Consider the following 20,830-nt stretch of genomic DNA (forward strand, 5'->3'; position numbering starts at 1 on the left):
CCTGAAATGCACAGGACGCATAACAGGTTTGACTCAGTGCCAAAAAAACCAAACAAAAACAAAAAGGGTACACAAGGTACTTTGGCATGCAGGGGAAGCCCATTCAAGTGAATGGGCTGCCCCGAGCAGTTGCATAACAAATGCACCTAAATCTGTGTGCACAGCCACCCTGTAGCAGCAAAATTCCATCATCATGTGTGGCTGCTGGATAATAAAAAAAAAAAAAAAAAAAAAACAAAGTGTAAGAAGTGTATGTAGCTGAGGCTACAGCACTAAGTGCGAGACGAAACCTGCCCGTCTCATACCAGGACCAAAAAAGGTGTCAGCCTGAATGGTGGTCAGCCATTCATGGAAAGCACTGCATTTGATCAATGAACACAGAGGCTTCATCTGATTGACTAAATCAGCCCATCTCTCTGACTCTGCCAATCAGCGGAAGCTTTAGAATTATGAATGGCTGAGCACCACTTGAACCAATGGCATTTTGTTCCAAGACAAAAAGTCTCATCTCACATCTGAAAAAGTGCTGCATACTGTATGTAGCCAAAGCTACATGCAGTTCATACAGCAGCCACACACTGGAGAGCAGCTTTAAAGCCAGAGATTGCAATGCAGGGTGGAATAGGGAGTCTTGGGCTAGCAAGTCTGGTCTGTTTGCCAAGAGCCCAAAGCTCATCGATTAGAAGTCTGTACCACTTTGGTTCGATGAGCATCACTAAAACATTTATCTTGTCTTGCACAGCAGTCAAGGGAGGATAGTCAAAGAGAAGGACGTCGACGGTAAAATGCCACTAGTTTTGGCAGCACTATTTGGCTGCTAGCAGGGCGCTTTTAACCCCCGCTAGCAGCCGATGAAGGGGTTAAATGCCCCATTGCGGGACGTCCTGCCAGCGCATCGCCTCAGTGTGAAAGCACTCGGGCTTTCACACAGACTGCAGGGGAGGCGTTTTTCAGGCGCTATTTTTTTAGCCCAAAAGCACCTGAAAAGTGTCCCAGTGTGAAGGGTTCAATTCTATTTAGACCCCTAAGGAACTACCTGAGAATAATCTGTGAAAGTTAGAGGATCCCTGATCTTTGCCACAATTTGTTTGGTTCTTTAACCTGGAGGCCAGATGTCCATGTCTGGTTTTCCCCACCATTGTAAGATTTTGAAAGATTTGGGTCCAGAGACATCCAAGAGAACTGAACGCAAGTTTCCACCCAGGAAAATATCACAATTGTATTATTCTGACTGCATCCTGATTAGGTTGAACCTGGAGGAGGGAGCTTCAGCGTTCTCAAACTCCTTTTATGGCTCTGTTACAGAATGTTGATAGGAAGTTTGACTCGTGTGGAGACCTGGCTCCTTGGACCATTAAAGGAGGATGTAAACTCCCAACATGTGCAAGGCTGGCATCCAATGACACCACCTTAAAGGGCATGTCAAGAATAAAGACTGGGCGGCGGGCTCAATTGAAATTAAGGTTTATAGTGGTGCCCACTCGAATATTTTAGCTCCCAACTCCCTCTTCCCCACTGCACCCTCCTCGCCCACACGGTATCAAAATAATTTACAGTAAGGAGGCTGAGCAGCAGAGGTGTGTACTAAGTATTCGGTTGCACTAAGTATATGGTAGCAGAATGGAATGGAGGCATGAGCCAGATTGAAACTTCACATGTACAAAAAAATAAAATCCAGCCATTAACTGTAGTTATTCAATGAGAACTGCTGGGGTCTAATGCAACCATGCCCATAGCTTTGCCAGAATTGCTGAGGTCAATGGACCTAGGACTCAAGATTTCTCGTAAAGCATGATTGCAGAGTCATGACTGCTTGATTGTTTCTTCTAGAAGAAAATTCTGAAGCAATTGTGAAGACCATGGAATACACTATATAACCCAAAAATGTTTTTTAAAGGTTGTCGATTAGCCAAACCAATTCTTTTACAAGACTTCCAGTATCTCACAGATTACACCCCAGACATTTTGTAAATATTTTATTATAAATCTTTTCATGTGACAACACTAAATAAAATTACACTTTGCCACAAGTAGTGAAAGTGTACAGCTTGTATAAAACTGTACATTTTCTGCCCCCTCAAAATAAGTCATTAATCTCTAAACCACTGCAAACAAAAGTGAATACACGTGAACAAAATAGCTGATAAACAGCGATTATTAAACTCCGCGCCACTAAAAAATAATCGTGAATTTGATCAATAATCAGTGAAAATAATTAACTAATAGCTGCTCCCTAAAAAAACAAGGAAAAACTTGTCATACTGGAAAAATACTAATGATAGGGGCGCTAGTGCAGATGTAAATGACAAAAAAATGTGAAAAAAAGTGACAATCATAAAACCGTGCCATTCTGATGCAGTATATCTGCGTGAAGTGGTCGGAAAGTGGTTATGATGCACAAAGTCTGCAAACAGTTTGCTAAAGACAAGCAGACGAAGGACATGGAATACTGGAACCATGCCCTGTGGTCTGATACCAAGATACTTGTTTGGTTCAGATGGTGGCAAGCATGTGTGGCAGTAGCCAGGGGAGGAGTGTGGACAAGTGTCTTGCTTACAATCAAACGTGGTGGGAGTGTCGTGGTCTGGGGCTGCATGAGTGCTGCCCGGCACTGGGAGCTACAGTTCATTGCAGGAACCATGAATCCCAACATGTACCGTGACATACTGAAGCAGAGCATGAACCCCCTCCCTTTGGGAGACTGGGTTCAGACGCTTCCTGATGACGTGTCAAACGAAACGTACGTCGAGGCGGTATCCAGTCACGTTCGTTTACGTCTAGTTCCGGTCGTCCTTGGTCATCGGCTGCCCTTCGGTGGAACGCACGCCTTACCACCACGAGGAACTACGTATCCATTACGAAATTTTTGTTTTAAGCAAGCAGCCCCAGTGCCAGGTTGGGCACCTACACATGTAAGCAGCCACTTGGCCTTATGTTTTTTAAATTGATTTTATGATTAAACGGTATTATGCTATGGAATTTTGTTTGGCTTTTTTTATGACCTATCTGAGCCTATGAGGAAGAAGCTTCTGTCCATATGAGGTCCATCACATTCCATGTCAGCAGGGAATCAACCTGCATAAGCCTATTTGACTATCTTTTTAATTAAAGTAGTCAACAGCATCTGGTAAGAAGACATCTTTATCTTTAAAAGTGGGGTGTTTTTCCTTATCCATAAGTTGTTTGGTGAAGGGACGGTTTATCACGTTATAGAAGATTTCAACTTTTTCCGATTTATGGATTCAGAAGGAGTTTTCACTGAAAAAATCACATTTGTTTTTGGACTTTGGAGTTCCATTAACCTGAACGTGGGACTTTATTTACTTTTGCTTGCATTTTTTGTTGTTTATTGCAGCTTTGTGATATGGTGTGGATTATTTTAGATGTTTTATGATTGTCACTTTTTTTCACATTTTTTGTCATTTTACATCTGCACTAGCGCCCCTATCATTAGTATTTTTCCAAAAGTGAATACACCCCTATGTGAAAACGTCCAAATTGGGCCCAAAGTGTCAATATTGTGTGGCCACCATTTTCCAGCACTGCCTTAAAGGGGTTGTAAAGGTAAATGTTTTTTCACCTTAATGCATTCTATGCATTAAGGTGAAAAAAAAAAAAAAAAAAAACATCCGACAGTGCCAGCTCCCCAAATTCATACCTCACCCCTCGAAGTCCCCCGCTCGTCCCGATGTCCTTTCCGCCGTTCAGCCTGGCCGCTGATTGGCTGGAGTGAATGGATGGAAAGCAGCGCTGCTGTCAATCACATCCACCGACGCGGGGCACCAGGGGGCGGGGCCGTGTGATACAGCAAGCAGCTATAGCCGCAGGCTGTATCACGGGGGCGCGCCTGTAGATGCTTCTCACCATGCGAGGGAGCTTGCATGAATCTGAGAAGCACGTGCGGGAGGAAGCCGAGAAAGCTGCCGAGGGACCCCAGAAGAGCAGGCTCGGGGCCACTCTGTGCAAAACGAGCTGCACATTGGAGGCAAGTATACATTTTTTTTTTTTTTTTTTTTTATTCACTTTACAATCCCTTTAACCCTGTTGGGCATGGAGTTCACAGGTTTCCACTGGAGTCCTCTTGCACTCCTCCATGACATTGAGCTGGTGGATGTTAAAGACCTCACACACCTCCACCTTCCGTTTAAGGCTGCCTCACAGATGCTTAATAAGGTTTAGATCTGGAAACATGCTTGGCCAGTCCATCGCCTTTATCTTCAGCCGCTTTAGCAAGGCAGTGGTAGTCTTGGAGGCGTGTTTGGGGTCATTATGTTGGAATACTGCCCTGTGCCCAGTCTCCCAAAGGGAGGGGGTTCATGCTCTGCTTCAGTATGTCACGGTACATGTTGGGATTCATGGTTCCTGCAATGAACTGTAGCTCCCAGTGCCGGGCAGCACTCATGCAGCCCCAGACCACGACACTCCCACCACGTTTGATTGTAAGCAAGACACTTGTCCACACTCCTCCCCTGGCTACTGCCACACATGCTTGCCACCATCTGAACCAAACAAGTATTCTTGGTATCAGACCACAGGGCATGGTTCCAGTATTCCATGTCCTTCGTCTGCTTGTCTTTAGCAAACTGTTTGCAGGCTTTGTGCATCATAACCACTTTCCGACCACTTCACGCAGATATACTGCATCAGAATGGCACGGTCAGGCTGAGTAACGGGGGGAGGCCACTGATTAATGGCCTCTCCCTCACGATCAATCCTGGCAAATGAGAAGCTTCCTCTGCTTCTGAACTCTAAAAAGAAGCAGAGGAAGTGAGGTCATCTCATGGAGCCTTTTCGTTCCGGCTTCTGAGGAGACAAGACATCTACAGTGAGTCTGCACTAGCACACAGGTACTTAACACCCCCTCGCGCCCCCCCCCCCCCCCCCGACACCCGTCAGTGACCACCAATAGCAGTTTATTTTTTTACCCATTAGTGCATTGGTGTCATTTGAGACTGTTATAAGTGTTAGGGCAGGCCCCTTTAGGTCTAGGGTACCCCTCTAAGGTTTAACCCCTTGATCACACCCAAGTTAACCCCTTTCACCCCATCACCAGTGTCACTAAGCAATCTATTTTCTAACCGCCGTATTAGTGTCACAGGTGACGCTAGTTAGCCAGGTAGGCATTTAGGTTCATCGTCAACTTTTTATAGCATCAGGTTACCCCATATACTACCTAATAAAAAGGTTTTAACCCAGAGTGCCCCCTAGTTAACCCTTTAACCAGCGTCACCCGCAACTTCTATATGGTGGATCACTGGTGAGTTTTTTATACCTGCCGTTTGTTACTTTAACCCCCTGATCGCCCGACAGGTGATATCAGTTTTTAGGGTCTGCGTTGCCCCAGGCAGCGTCAGATTAGTGCCAGTAACGCTAACACGCACACAGCATACACCGTCCTTAGTGGTATAGTATGTGAACGGATCAATACCTGATCTATACCAGCGTCCCCAGCAGTTTAGGGTTCCCAAAAATGCAGCGTTAGCAGGTATCTGGGCTGATCCTGCTAGCACCTGCGTTTTGCCCCTCTGACCAGCAGCGATCACTGTCACTTACAAAGCACAACACATAACTGCAGCGTTTGCACAGGCATGATCCCTGCGATCGTCAATGTTTTTTTGGCAGCGTTTGTTACAGTTGACAGCCTAGGAGATTTTTACCCGTGAGTCTCACTAGTGCATCTTTAAATTTAGAGCCCAAAATGGCAAATCGAAAGGTACACTAGTGAAGAGGCCTACACGTTTGAGCATGACAGATCGTGAAGAAGAAGTCACTCATCTGTTGGATTCAGGCTCCGAATACAATCCTGCAGACAGCAGCTCCATGACATAGTTCTGACGACAGTTGTGGTTCCTGCCAAGGTCAGGCATACCAGACCCCGATCTTCTGGTGTTGAGGTGCAAGAACCGAAGGGCTCATATGGAGCAGAAGTACTAGTGCTTCTGGTGAGCTGGCAAGCACCAGCTGCCTAGTACACTCTGGTCGTAGTTAAACCAGCACTGCAGTAACCTGTGGGGAGTCCCATAACTGCAGTTCAAGCTGGCGAGGTGGCAAGCACAAGTAGTGTCCCACTGCCACCAAGACAAAGACAGGCCCATTGAGCCCATAGTGCCCTTCCTGCTGCATTCACCAATAATTGGGAACCCACCACTTCTGCAGCACCCGTACTTCCCCCCCATTCAACCCGGCATTCAGGTGGAAAGTTTTTACATCACCCAATTTTTATTCGCCTTTTTCACCAAAAATCTCTATAGATCTATTGTGGACCAAAGTCATTTGTATGCCGTCAAATCATCGCTAATCCCCAGTCCTCTTGCCAGAGATTGGAAACCAATTACGGTTTTAAATTTAAGACCTTTCTGGGCATCGTTAAAATGATTACGTTGCGGTCATTAGTCCACAAATTTACCATATGCCAGTGTTCTGTATCCATTACCAGGGCACGATATGAGCAGATCTTGCAGTTCATGCATTTCAACAATGAACTCTGTCTTCCTCATGGAGACCCTGGATACAATAGTCTACAAAATTGGGCCCTGGTAAACCACTTAGTTTTGCAGACTTGTTAACTCCATCAAGTTGTCTGCGTTGATGTGTCCCAGATTAAGTTTTCCTGTTGCATCATAACAGCATACGCCTATGGATTGTGGCTCTGCCTCTGCAACCTGATAGGATCACGTAGCCATTAAACCATGAGAGCGTTCCCGCCCCAGTATTCTTTCCTCACCTGTCAAGGACCGAACATGCATCCCTTATCGCTCTCACCCCAGCCAGGTTCAAACCTTTCCTGGCTGGAAGTCCTTACCTGTACAACCTCTAAACGAGCTTAAGGGAAGGAACCCCACTCTGATGGTCTCAGGGGTATGTTTAAACACCTTACAAACCTTAAATAGGTTTATTGTCTGCAGCTGCCTCCAGCCTTCCCATTCTGAGCACTTGGGGACATTTTTTTTTACAGCGACTGAGCCCTGTAGTCCCACACTGCTCTGTGCATAGTGCCGATCGTCTCAACTCTTCTGCGCATGAGCAGACAGCGGAATCTCGCCCATTGCATCCTCTTTCAAGATGGCGCCGGACAGGACGGAACCCTAGTGCACATGCGAGCGTGACGTCATCACCGCCGCAAGTTTAAAAGCGCTGTCCGTTTCTTCCCTGAGCTCTGCAAAAAGGGAGAAACGATCTGCATATTGCTGAATCATCTGAGAATCTGGTCTTACTCTGCTCCCCCTCTCCACCCACCTGGTCAGCTCCATATCCTTTAGCAGTCACTAATGCTGTCTAAATGAACAGCCCTACCAGGTCTTCCAGATAGTCATTCAAGAAGGTAGCACTCAAGAAAGAGCCCCTCAAGCCACAGGCAAAGCAGCTCAGATTGCAGCAGGAGCCATTCAAAGCCTTTCATAGTCACTCCTATCACAGGAAATCTCCTGCACGCAGGCATTCTCCCACTCAGCGTCCATCCATTTGGGAACTCCTCCTGGATTTGTGGCACCACAGCGCTTCCGGACAAGCTAGCCTGTCACACATGCTTCAACGAAGCAACCAGAGACAAAGCTAGACACAAGGGAGTCAGCTAGAGAATCACCTCCAAATCGCAGGTCCAAAGGTCAGACCTGTACAAAGCACCTCTTCTGATACTCCCTCTGATAATGACCTAGAGACATCCACCCGGCTTTGATTTGTCGCAAATTGAACCATTTGTGAAATCGGTGAAGGAAGCAATCGATTGTGTGTGGTTTACACACAAATTGAGGAAATATTTTCCAAACCTTAAGAACCGGAGACTCCCATTCATTGACGACCTTTGAGATCTAATCAAGGACGAGTGGCAAAAGCTAGAGAAAGACCATTCTCAGTAATAGGTTCTTTAAGTGGATAGAGCTTTTCTAACCCAACATCAACCCACTAGTACCACGCCAATGGTAGACTCCTCTCTGATGCACCTAGTTAGGCACGCAACACTCCCAATAGAAGACAGTCACATTTAAAGATGTGTTGGATAGAAAGATCAACCTGGATCTCAAAAGACCCTACCTGTCTGCAGGGGGGCGCTTGTAGACGAGCAGTGGCACTGGCAGCTATGGGTAGGGCCATGTCTAGCTGGTCCTCTAATGCTGAGAAGCTGGTGACAGAGGGTGGAACAGGTAAAGGCAATTTCAGCCCTCCAGGAGCTTAGTCTTGCAGGCGACTGTCGCAGAAGCCACCGTGGATAACAAAATCTGCTTCAAGAGCCAATGCTAAATTCAGTGATGGCCAGAAGGGCGCTTTGGCTGAAGCCCTGTCCAACTGGTGTAAAATCCCCTTCGGTGAAAAACGTTGAGAAAAAAAAAATAAATTAAAAAAATAAAAAACACTTGACTGCCATTTCCAAAGTCACCAAAGAAGTCGGGACTGAATGGAAACCATAAAGGACCTGTGGACGGTAGCTACTGTCCAGGTGGGGCACAAATGGAGATTCAAGAGAAGGTCACCAAGAGACCAATTCTGTACAACCAGACTAACAGCATCTCGAGAGAGGATGCTACCAACAGAATACGTTCAAAGGTCTGATCCAGAAGGAGGCCATAGTGAAAGTTCCACTATCTCAATGAGAGAGAGAGAGAGAGAGAGAGAGAAGAAGAAAGGGTCAGAGAGGGCTTTGTCAAGTTGGTTAGAAGAGTGGGTGATGTGACGCACTAAGCTTCTAAGTGTTGTGAGTTCACCTCCCCCCAAATGACCCATTTTGGAACATAGACACCCCAAGCTATTTGCCGAGAGGCATGTCAAGTCCATGGAATATTTTATATTTTGACATAAGTTGCAGGAAAAAAGGCAATTTTATGCACAAGTTGTCACTAAATGATACATTGCTTAAACATTCCATGGGCATATGTGAAATTACACCACAAAATGCACACATTCTGTTGCTTCTCCCGAGTACAGGGATACCACATGTGAGACTTTGGGAGCCTAGCCGCATACAGGACCCCAAAACCAAGCACCACCTTCAGGCTAAGGGTGTACATTTTTGATTTCACGCCTCACTGCCTATTATTTTTTGGAGGCCATGGAATGCCCAGATGGCACAATTTCCTTTGGGTGTCCTTTCCAAAATGGGGTCATGGGAGGTATTGCCCTGCCATTTTAGCACCTCAAGAAATGAGCTAGGCAGTCAAACTAAAAATGCTATGTCAATTTCTAGAAAATGTACCCTAGTTTGTAGATGCTATAACCTTTGCGCAAACCAATTATACGATTGACTTTTTTTTTTACCAAAGACATGTGGCTGAAATACATTTTAGCCTAAATGTATGACTAAAAATTTAGTTTATTGGATTTTTCTTATAACGCAAAAATAAATAAATCGCAGAGGCAAATCAAATACCATCAAAAATAAAAGCTCTATGTGTAAGCAAAATGGATGCAGAATTTAGTTTGGGTACAGCATTGTATCCTTCTGGAAAAGCAGCCATGCAGACTAATTTGATGCAGTGTACAGCTTATGGCTGAGCACCGACAGGCTGACACACCCACCCCCACCTCTTCAACCTCTGCAGCAAGGCTGGCAGCACTCCTATGCCATTTCCCAAAGAAACTCTGTATATGACGCAGAGCATGGCGATTCACGTTCTGAGTGGAACCTGTCCTGTTAAACCGCTGTATGGTCTTGGTCACCATGCTGCAGCTCAGTTTCAGGGTCTTGCCATCTTATACCCTAGGCCAGTGATGGCGAACCTTGGCACCCCAGATGTTTTGGAACTACATTTCCATAATGCTCAACTGCACTGCAGAGTGCATGAGCATCATGGGAAATGTAGTTTCTGAAACATCTGGGGTGTGCCAAGGTTCACCATCACTGCCCTAGGCCATCTTTATGTAGAGAAAATTTTTTCCAAGAATATGGAGGGGTGTACTCACTTTTGTGAGATACTGCATATGTCAGTTTGCAAATTTTGGCAGTGATGGTGTAGAACACAAGGAAAAAGGTGGGCTGTCCAAATACGGAATTGCTTAAATTCCCTTGCATCTCAGAGTCAAGAATGCTTCCACAATGCCATTATGAATGGGCAGAACAGACTAAAAGGGGGGGGGGAGTGGTAAACCAAGTAACTATCCCCTTTGATCAGAACTAAGGTGGCCGTTGTCCCTCATGTCCTTTGACAGAAGCTGATCATGATGGAAAACTTGTTAAATCAGCTTTTTAGAAACAGAAGAGATTTAAAAATGTAAGTCTTTAACAGAAGGTGGGATCTGCACTGATCAAGACAGGCCCTGGACACAAACCTTGGCAGCAAGCTGTATCCAGAAAAGAGAAACGATCTTAGAAACTTGGCAGATTGTCTAACTTTTAGCGATTGTGTCATGATTTTGCATAGATCAGCCCACTCATTAGCAATAGTTTCTTTAAAGAAAAAAAAAAAAAAAAAAAAAAGCAAGTTTTGGTCTGTAAGCCTTTGTACATTATAGAAAGCCAGGTCTGTTCCTCTTCAAAGCCTGGCATGCCATGGAGGCTTTTCAAAGCTCCTGCACATCTTCAGTTGGCAACATGCCATTTACTTTTTGACAGCCCAGTATTGCTATTGAGAACTCTTCTCAGGGGCTTTGGCCTGCAACATAGCACAAAGGCCCTAGTAAGTAGATCATTTGAAATGCTTGCACCTCATGCAAAAGATACTCATGCAACTGCTACCATATCAAGTGCAACCCAATGCTACAGTACACAATTGTTGCTAAACAACTTGTGGGGGCACAATAGGAAGGTGATAAAAGTAGTATCTAGCTACTGCCAAGTCACTGGTGCTTGTGTCTAAGCCTGCTACAGCAACTGATAATCATGAAATTTGCCTTATGTGGGTACATGGCATGGAGTGCAGCTGAAAATTTCCTGCATTCTGGCTCTGCTCATTGCTGTGGGAGGAAGACAAGTGTCCCAATTCTGAAAACCTGGGTCCCTTCCACATGGATTTGTGGAGGATGCCATCTGCCCAAAAGGAGAGAAGAACTTCCATTGACTATGCTGAACATAAGCGATTAGCATTTCAAAAGAGCCATCGCCCTTCAGGATGAACATCCCTGCCATCCAGTCCAGGGAATGCCTGCAAAAAGGTCACCATGGCACAGGAGTGAGTCAACCTGAATAACACTGCCCTCTCCAATGTGACTTCACAATCCAAAGTAGCAGTCTCCATAAATCTAGTTGGCCATCTCTTGTCAAATTTGTTTGAATTTTAACAATTAGTATACAAAAGTTCATATGGTGGCAGCAAAATAAAAGATCACATATATGGTAATATTGGGGATAGTTGGCCATCTCAGTATTTTTTTGAAAAAGAACACCATCTGGCTGGGAGCAGATAAACCTACAGGGAGGTTCATCAACAGAGGAATACAAGTAGGGAACACATCCTAGTGACTAAATGACATCCCTATGCCAATTTGTTTGATTTTGGCGGCACTTACGCTTTAAATGTCTGATAATGAATATGCAGCTTGTGAAAAATCTAAGTGTACAAATGTTTTAAAGGTTAATCTGAAGAAGACAGACCAAGGGTGCCCAACCCCCAGGTCAGTGCCGGTGTACAGCCTGTAGATGACTGGGCCACACAGTGGGAGATGAGCGGTGACTGCATTCCGCACAGGGTTTTCATGACAGCTCACCATCTGCAGTGTGGCCATGCCTGTGTCCTCCGCCCCACCCAACAATGTCCTAGAAGAAGGCGGGGGGGTGGGGGGGGGCTCCTCTGCCCAGACGACATTTGTTGGGTGGGGAGAGTCAATAGAGGACACAGGCTGAGCAAAGCCTCTGGACGAGAGAGAGAGAGAGAGAGAGAGAGAGAGAGAGAGAGAGAGGGAGAGAGAGAGAGAGAGAGAGAGAGAGAGAGAGAGAGAGAGGGAGAGGGAGAGGGAGAGGGAGAGGAGAGAGAGGGAGAGGGAGAGGGAGAGGGAGAGGGAGAGGGAGAGGGAGAGGGAGAGGGAGAGGAGAGGGAGAGGGAGAGAGGAGAGGGAGAGGGAGAGGAGAGAGAGAGAGAGAGAGAGCTTTGTCAAGTGGTTAGAAGAGTGGGTGATGTGACGCATAAGCTTCTAAGTGTTGTGAGAGAGAGAGGGAGGAGGAGGGGGAGAGGAGAGGGGAGGGGAGAGGGGGAGAGGGGAGAGGGAGAGGGAGAGATGCGATTTATAGGGGCACTGTAAAATAAAAGGGTACTGATATAAAGGGGACTGTGCTGTGAAGGGGGCCCAAGGACAGACACTGAACATCCTCTCCCATCCCCACAAACACATCCCTGGGAAAATTGGCTGCCATGAAAAACGGTCCTTGGTGCCTAAAAGGTTGGAGACCGCTGATAGACGTACCTTTCTTTCCATCACCCCAGAGAGGAGACTCCAATCCCAGGCCACTGTATTCACAGAAGCTGGATGCAGCCTGAAAGAAAAAGAAAATCAGTTAGTGTAGAACACAAGCTATAATGCCTAGTGTGGGAACATCTCAGTAAGGTGGAGAAACTACCTGTGGGTACAGTGGGTATAGAAGAGAATCTCTCCCCCCCCCCCCCCCTCTTAAAATACTCATTTTGTTGCAGCCTGAAGAGAAGTTTTAGCCAGCTAAATTTACTAGTGCAACTTCTAACATCCAAGTGTAAGCTAGAACACCATGTCAGAAAAAACAAAATGAATCACTGAGTTGTAAAAACCTTACAGTATTTTGTTGAACCACCTTTTGCCTTTATAAACAGAACATGCATACATATTTGTACATATAGACTGCAATATTTGCCCACTTTTTGCAGAACTGCAGAAGCTCAGTTAAATGTGATGGTGACAGTTCGTGGACTGCAGTCTTCAATTCATTCCAGATTTTCAATGGGGTTTAAGTCTGGGCTCCGACCAGGCCATGCAAGGACATTCACTTTTCTCCTTCAAACACTGATCATTTTTGCTGTGTGCTATGGGTTATTCTCATGTTGGAAGGTAAATCTCCTTCCCAATAAAAAAAAAAAAAAAAAAAAACTGGCAGATTTTCCTCAAGAACTTGATTGCATTTTACCCCATCTGTTTTTTTCTTTCTATCCTGACAAGTGCATCAGTCCCTGCTGCAGAGAACCACTCCCATAACAGGAATTTACCACCTCCATGCTTTACTATAGGAATAGTGTTAATTGGATGTGAACTGTATTAGATTTCTGAGAGACATATTGATTGGTGCTGAAGTTAAATTAAAGAGGAAGTAAACCCAGAAATATTCCCAGTAATCATATGGCCACCAAGTATAGCATTTATAAAGTCAGCAGGATAAGAATTAGTGTTCTAGGATCTTTCATACAGTTTCTGCAGCTCTCTGCTTCTGCCCAAGTCAGTGCCATGTTTGTAACCCCCAGCCTCATCTGTACTTCCGCCCATTTCTCCCTCAACAAGCCAGAATCTCGGGCATGCTCAGTAAAGAGTAATCAAGCCTAGTTTTAGTATGCCATTACCATGGCAACTGCCGGCAAGTCAATAAGAGTACACATGTAAATTTCCAGTGTTAAACATGAATGTCCTTGTTCACACCCCCTGTGATGTAGCTGCCCAAATGGGGCGTTTCAAGAACACCAGGATCACGTGGGATTGTGATGCCGTGCAGCTCTGCCATCAGAGGCATGGCAAAGATGACTAGACTGACATCTGAGTGTGCTGTAAACAAGGGACAAAAAAGGAGCATGCGTGAGTGACGTCACTGAAAACATATCTGCAATATCTCCTAAACAGCACAGTGACATTTTTACTTTTAATAGATTTTTATTGGAGGTATTTAACAAAAGATGGTTAACGAATACAGGTAAAAGCATATTGAGACAATTACCGAGATAACAACAAATGACATAACGAAAGAGGGCTACGTAATGTGTATAGTATGTTAAATCTAATAAGGTCGACCTCGACTAGAGGGGTCACACCCCCAACCCAACACCCCTCAAAGGATCTAGCTGTGCTGGGAATGGAAGTACAGCCCTCCCCCAGGTGGGGCCGATCATCATGCGTCATAGCACATAGTTTACGAAGCGTGAAGCATAACCTTACAGGAGGAAAAAATAAAATTAATCTAAATACCAATTGCTGGCATGAAGACTGTGCCTAGGCTGTTAGAATGAGTATTAGAGAGTAAGGTTATAGTAACATGTGAAAGATCAAAAATTACAGGCACTTGAACAAGTAATCCAAACAGCAAATAAACTTTCGTAGTTTACTAAAGAAGTCTCTGGCATGCGGTCAAAGGCAGTGGTGACGTCTCAATGATGTTTAAGTAGTACAACCTATTGGATGGTGATAGACAGTACAAGAGAGGAAAAGAAAGAAAAGAGGGTAGAGAAGAGGAGACATCATGAGATAGTGTGGTACTCAGCCACGGAAACCCGGATGAAGAATAAGTGGTGAGCAGTAGAGATATGCATCTAGTCCATGGAGCCCAGATAGCATCGTGTTTAGTGGTGGCGTCAAGGATGCTCACCGTTTTTTCCTGGCCCATGATCCATGATCTTTTTTAACCCAAAAAAGGAAACCGTCGGTTTTTGCCAAGCATGTGCAATCGTGAGCGTAATCAAGAAGAAAAAAAATGAACATAAGATGACGTTGGGCTAATCGTGGGGTTTTTGGGCATGGAAAGTTAAGAGCTAGGTGAGGAGATTTTTGGATTGGTACATCCGTAATTTTCCTAATGACACGAAATATCTTATGCCAGAGTCCCCTGATCTTGGGACAGTCCCACCAGATGTGCATCATAGACCCAATATTTCCACAATTGCGGAAGCATAAGGGAGAGGCAGTAGGGTAGATTTTGGAAAGTTTGAGGGGGACCATGTACAACCTCATGAGAGCTTTCATGTTTGCTTCAACTAACATATTTAAGATGCCCTTAGATACTGCAGTAGAAACTCTGTTCGTCTGCAATACCCCACGAGCACTGCAGATCACTCTCCCAGTCCTTCATATAGAGTCATTTGGTGCCAGCCTTGGCTAGGCCTTAGTAAATCACTGTAATCCCATCCCTCTGCTCCACAGCCTGACCACACCACCTTTCATAATCTGACCGAAAGCAGGGTAGTATTGGGTGACCGAAGGGACTGGAGAAAGTGGACAATTTGTCTATATTTGAATTTTTCCGTGCTGGGCATGTCGAGATTGTCAACGCAATGGGTCAAAGTGAGGGGTCCTGAAGGGTTAATAAAATGTCTTATCCTATACGTCCTTTTATCTAACCACCACTGGAATGCTTTTATGTCCATCCCAGGCGGGAACAGAGGATTGCAGAAGATGTGAGATAATGGGTGTCAATGCGACACCAATTGAGGATTGGATTTGAGAGGGTCCCATAACACAAGGGAGTGGGAGTGTGTCAGGCCTAGATTTAGTCGAAGACCCTAGGATATAGTCGAGTATACCAGGGAACAGCTTGTCGCTCCATATGTACCCAGTCCGGGTGTGCATTTTTAGAGTAGATAATGGAGAGCTGCACAAGTTGTGCTGCCTGGTGATAACAGATAAGGTTAGGTACCCCCACACCTCCCTGATCTTTGGTCCTATACAGCAGTGGTCATCAACCCTGTCCTCAGGGCCCAGTAACAGGCCAGATTTGCAAGATAAATGAAATACATCACAGGTGATATCATTTGCTGCTCAGTGATTGCAGTATTCTAGTCTGAAGGATCAGGGATGCCAGCCTCAAAACCAGAGGCAGTATGTAAAAATCAAAAAAAAAAAAAAAAAAAAAATCTATTATAGCTGTCCCGCCTCTCCAGTACCTTTTCAGTGTGTATACTGTGTGGCCCCCGTGATCTATTGCCTGGGTGCCCCATAATCTTCTCCTATTGTCCAGGGACGCAATGAGTTGTCAGTCCGCCCCTGCAAGTAAGGGATTGCAAATAGCTTTACATGCAGTAAAGTTCGCCAGGGGGGTTTACAACCACTTTAAATTTATTCCCATCTGACAACACTTTTTCCCCCCATGTAGCCTTAGAATCTTTAGGCTGCATCGCGACTGCATGCGGCCCTACTTGCAAACCTCCCATACAAGCCACATTAGTGGAGAATGGATATTGTTGCCATTAGGCACACAAGGACTACTCAGACTCCTGTAACTGCTTTAGCGTTGCTGTAGGCCTCTTGGTAGCCTCTGACAAGTTTCCTCATGGCGCCTTAATCCAGTCTGGAGAGACATCCTAAACCAGGGAGGGTCTGTGTTGTACCAAATAACCTCCACTATGCAGCTAGGCATAAGTTGTATCCGACTTGTGCCACATTATCCCAGAGATCTTTTGACACTGCTTTATCACCCATATAGTGGATTGTTTTCTTCTGATGCACTACCAGGGAAGAGATCGGAGATGCAGTGTGTCAGAGCAGCAAACCACCGATCAGTGCATAAGTGGCTTATCCTGCTGGCCGTCATATGATGTCCAGTCAGAACTGAGCGACCTTGCAGAGGTCATGCCACAATAGGCCACCCTATAGCAGCTTTACTGGAACACAGACTCTTCCGGGTAGGGGGTGCGCATGCATGCATGCCACCAGCTCACTTCACCGATTACACAGCGAAAGCTGATCAATGGGTTACAATTCCATACAAGAGGAATCAGAGGACCCCACGATCTAGGAGGGAGGATCAAGTGATAACTTTTTTTTTTTAAACTGTGGGGGGGGATGATCTGATGGAGGAAAATCAAAGTACAGTTTGGTAGGTAGGGGCAGAACATGGTTCTGTGAAGATATGGGTTTTCAGGGATCAATGAAAAGCAGACAGATTGGGATAGGGAGTGCCATAGGTTAGGAGAGGTTCAGGAAAAGACCCAGAGGAAAGCATGGAAGGATGAGACAAGGGAACTAGAGAGCAGGAAGTCTGGGGAGGAACAAAGCGATCTGGTTGGTATTTTGAAACTAGATTAGTGATGTAGCTGGGGGCAGAGTTGGATGCTTTGTAAGGGGTTAGTATTTTGAATTCAATTGAGCAAGTGGAAGCCGAAGGGACTGACAGAAGAGTAGCAGACACTGAACAGTTGGTAAGGCGGCTGAGCTGCGCAGCAGCATTTATGGACTGAAGGGGGGGATAGCCTATGTAAAAAGGTAATCCAGTGAGCAGGGAGTTGCAGTAGTCAAGTCAGGAGATGACTAGGGAGTGAACTAGGAGCTTTGTGCGATCATTTGTTAGAAGTTGGCGTATTCTGGAGAGATTGTAGGTTTAGGTTGTCATTGGACTGTAAGGATAGGTCAGAGTCCAGAATTACACCTAGACCCTTGGCATATGGGGACAGGCTGATAGTAGTGCTATTGATCAGAAAATCAGGGAAAGATGCACGCAGGGGTGAAAAACAAAACCACATGTTTAGTTTTGGATTGATTAAGTGGTGCGACATCCGTGCCGATATGTCAGTTAGTAAATTAGTGATACATGGAGACTGAAGGCGTTAGCTGAGGGGTAGAGAGATTTGGATGTGGTCAGCATAGAGACTGTATTGGAAGCCATGGGAGGCTGCCTGACCCAAGGAGGTATAGATGGAGAATAAGGTCCAAGAACAGAACCGTGGGGTACCCCAACAGAGAAAAAGGGAGAGGACAGGAGGAAGTAGACTTGCAAGTAAAGGTGCGGTTGGATAAATAGGATGAAAACCAAAGAGTACAGTCAGAGACCAAAGGCTTGGAGTTTGAGGAGATGGTCCACTGTGTCAAAAGGCAGCAAAGAGGTCCAGGGGTATGAGTACAGAATAGTGTCCATTGGATTTCGCCTTTTGCAGATCATTTGAGTTTTAGGAAGAGAGCAGTTTTCATGGAGTGTTAAGGGTGGAATTCAGAAGGTTATTCTTGGCAAGGTGGTCGCTCAATTGGTTGTAGACCAGACATTCAAGAAGTTTGGCTAAAAAGGGGGAGCAAGTGGGGCATAGGTTTAGCTTGATAGGGGCCAATGAGGGATTTTAAAGTATGGGGTGACTAGTGCATGCTTTAGAGTTGGGGGATGATGCCAGAAGAGGGAAAGATTGAAGATATGAGTTAGAGAGTAGCATAGAGCCAGAGAGTGACTGTTGCATTTGCGAGGGAACAGGGTGCAGGAGGCAGGTGGACATTGGAGAAAAGCTTAGCAACCTCATCTATAGCAGCGGGGTTGAAAGGAGGAAGTAATGATTATACCTGTGGACGTGGAGTGTTAAGTGGAGAAGGTATCTGTACAGCAGAGCTCTCTTCATGAATTGCATCAATCTTATGTTTTAAGCGATTGGCAATCTTCTGGTCAGGGAGTTAGTGGGTGGAGGCAGGAGGACAAAGTTAAAAAGGTAAAAAGTTAACGGGGATAGGATAGGTTTTAATGAGTGAAAAAAAAAAAAAAAAAAAAAAAAAAAAATTGATCTGCTTGGCAGTGAGGAGGCAGGAATTGTATTTTTGGAGGGCAGATATGTATTGGTTGAAATCTTTGAAACTGTCTTATGCCACAGGCACTCAAGAACTTGGCTATGTTTTTTTCAAACTTTGTGTCCAGTTTGCAAAGGTTTTAAGTAGAGTTGCACCGATACCAGTAGTGGTACTGATACTGAGTATTTATACTCAGCAAATGCTTCCAATGCTTCATGTTAGCATCCCGGAAATACATGGGCGGAGTGGATTGCAAGTCGGCTGGGGCAGGGGTGTGGGTCACAGCTGCCCATCAGAATCCGTGACCCAGGCGGTCAAAACCATTATTGGAAGGGAGGGCCTGTGACTCCATCAGACTGTACACTGCAATGTTTACTTTAGCACTCCCTGCAGTCACAAGGCCACGGTGGACATCTTGTTACATCTAGCCCATATAATTAGTTAACTATATGGGCTGGGTGTAACACGATGGCCACTGCTGCATTCTGACTAGGCTTACTGAGGCCAAGTACAGGGTGCATCAAGATGGGTTCTTGTATACTCTATAGTGTCGATTTTATTTTTTATGCCAGGCATCAGAGTGCCACTGCCTACCAATCAATTCCACCTATCAGTGTAGTAAATCAATGATCACCAGCAAGTGCCAGTCATCGGTGCCTGTATGAAAAGTGGCATCGGTGGAATCCTAATTAGTCTTAGGGGTTGGGGCCCGATTGTGTGTAGTGAGGGGGCCAGTGTATCCAGGAAGGATGACAGTGAAGTATAGTAGACAGAATGGCTAAATTGGGGCAGGACTGGGATGAGATTGTCAGAAGTGTTCAGTAGCAGATTAGAGAAGGGTCAAGGTGGCAAAGGTTTCTACAGGGAATTGTTAGGTGGTTGTAGGAAGAGGAAAGAATATTAAAAATAAAGCCCACCTTGTAGAAATAGAATAGAGACCTGCATATACATTCCCTGACTGGGATATGAATTCCACTCCCACCAGCTCCCTCGCCTGGCCTTTGGGAAGATGGCAGGGATAAGGAGGCCTGCACAAACGAAAGAGCCAATACAAGAAGCCTTAACGGCAGAACTCCAATCTCTGAACAAAATATAAGTAAAATAAAAAAATCCAGCATATTAGGTACACTGCAGCAACCCAGAGAATTTTGTACCTTTAAAGCAGTCCCATGAAGTACAGATTCCCCCAGCTGTAAAGATGCAGATTGTCCTAGAATACACCAAAGAACCTTGTAAATCTATTAAAAATAAAAAACGCTTCCAAATAAAAGCCATAAAAAGTATATATTCGTATTAATACATTTTTGTGGCCCCCCTTTCTTTATAGTTGAAGGGGGCATATGTGTCCTTGAGTTTTAACCACTTAATGACCGCTTCCTGCACATATACGTCAGAACGGCACAGCTGAGCACAAGCATGTACCTGTACGTTGCTTTAAGTGCCCAGCCATGGGTTGGGAGCAAACCACTGGCGGCGTGCTCCTGACCCGGTCCTGAGCTCCGTGACAGTGTCTGCGGAACCAGCGAACCCGATCACCGCTGGTGTCCCGCGATCGGGTCAAATGGACACCAATTTTGTTTGGGAGCCACGTCACGACTACGCAATGGTCAGTTAAAACGACGCAGTGCCGAATTGCAAAAAAAGGGGCTTGGTCCTTTGGCTGCAAATTGTTCCGGTGCTTAAGTGGTTAAATTATGAATGGTTTGTGGTTTATTAGATTAACAAGGGCCACTTCAAGCAGGTGCAACATTCTGTACTGTATTCTAGGGCCATATGTATACAATATCTACAGCTGGGGGAATCTGTACTCTGGGAGCACTTTGTAAAAAGGGTTCAAAGTTCTGGGTCACTACATAATGCTCCAGCATATTGGGTACACTATTACATACATTTTAACCCCTTCCCTTCTATATGCTATGCTTTTTTTGTTGAGTTTAGAGAGTTGTGCCCTTGAGGCGTCATCTTGTATTTACCCTTTCACTGTGCTGTCCTCATCTGTGGTCCTCCTACAGGCCAGGCAGGGGAAACTGGGAGTGTAATCGGTTTTCCAGTCAAGTAATGTGCAGGTCTAGTCCTGGTACTTTTTGCAAGGTGGGCTCATACTCTCTCGGTTGATGCCCCTCTTCAGCTTAATTTAGACTGTAAAAGGCATACCCCACTTTTAAGTACACAATGGGGTTTATTTACTAAAGCTGGAAAGTGCAAAATCATCCTCACTTCTGCATAGAAACCAATGAGCTTCCAAGTTTTATTACCAAAGCTCAATTGAATAAGCTGGGGTTAGAAGCTCATTTGTTTTTATGCAGAAGTGAGCCTGATTTTGCACTTTCCAGCTTTAGTAAATAAACCCCATTGTGTACTTAAGTGGGGTATGCCTGCATTACCAAAATGTGCCTTTATATTTATCCCAAGTTTGAACTTTTATATATTAAACATCTTAACCACGTTATCGAATATATAATGGTGACCCTCGAGCTTCGGGAAG

General features: G+C 45.2%; 1 protein-coding gene across 4 annotated transcripts in view; it reads right to left on the bottom strand.

The window, feature by feature from the left end:
• Positions 1-20,830, bottom strand: part of LOC143958355 (SUMO-interacting motif-containing protein 1-like) — a 114,128-nt gene that overhangs the window by 45,548 nt on the left and 47,750 nt on the right. For all 4 annotated transcript variants that reach the window (XM_077467812.1, XM_077467809.1, XM_077467810.1 and 1 more), the window contains one exon: positions 12,328-12,397. In XM_077467812.1, the coding sequence (XP_077323938.1) occupies positions 12,328-12,397 (70 nt within the window). The remainder of the gene's footprint in view (positions 1-12,327; positions 12,398-20,830) is intronic.

This window comes from Lithobates pipiens, unplaced genomic scaffold (genome assembly GCF_037356315.1).
Source record: "Lithobates pipiens isolate NorthernLeopardFrog02 unplaced genomic scaffold, aLitPip1_a1.2 Scaffold_104, whole genome shotgun sequence".
Classification (NCBI taxonomy): Eukaryota; Metazoa; Chordata; class Amphibia; order Anura; family Ranidae; genus Lithobates; species Lithobates pipiens.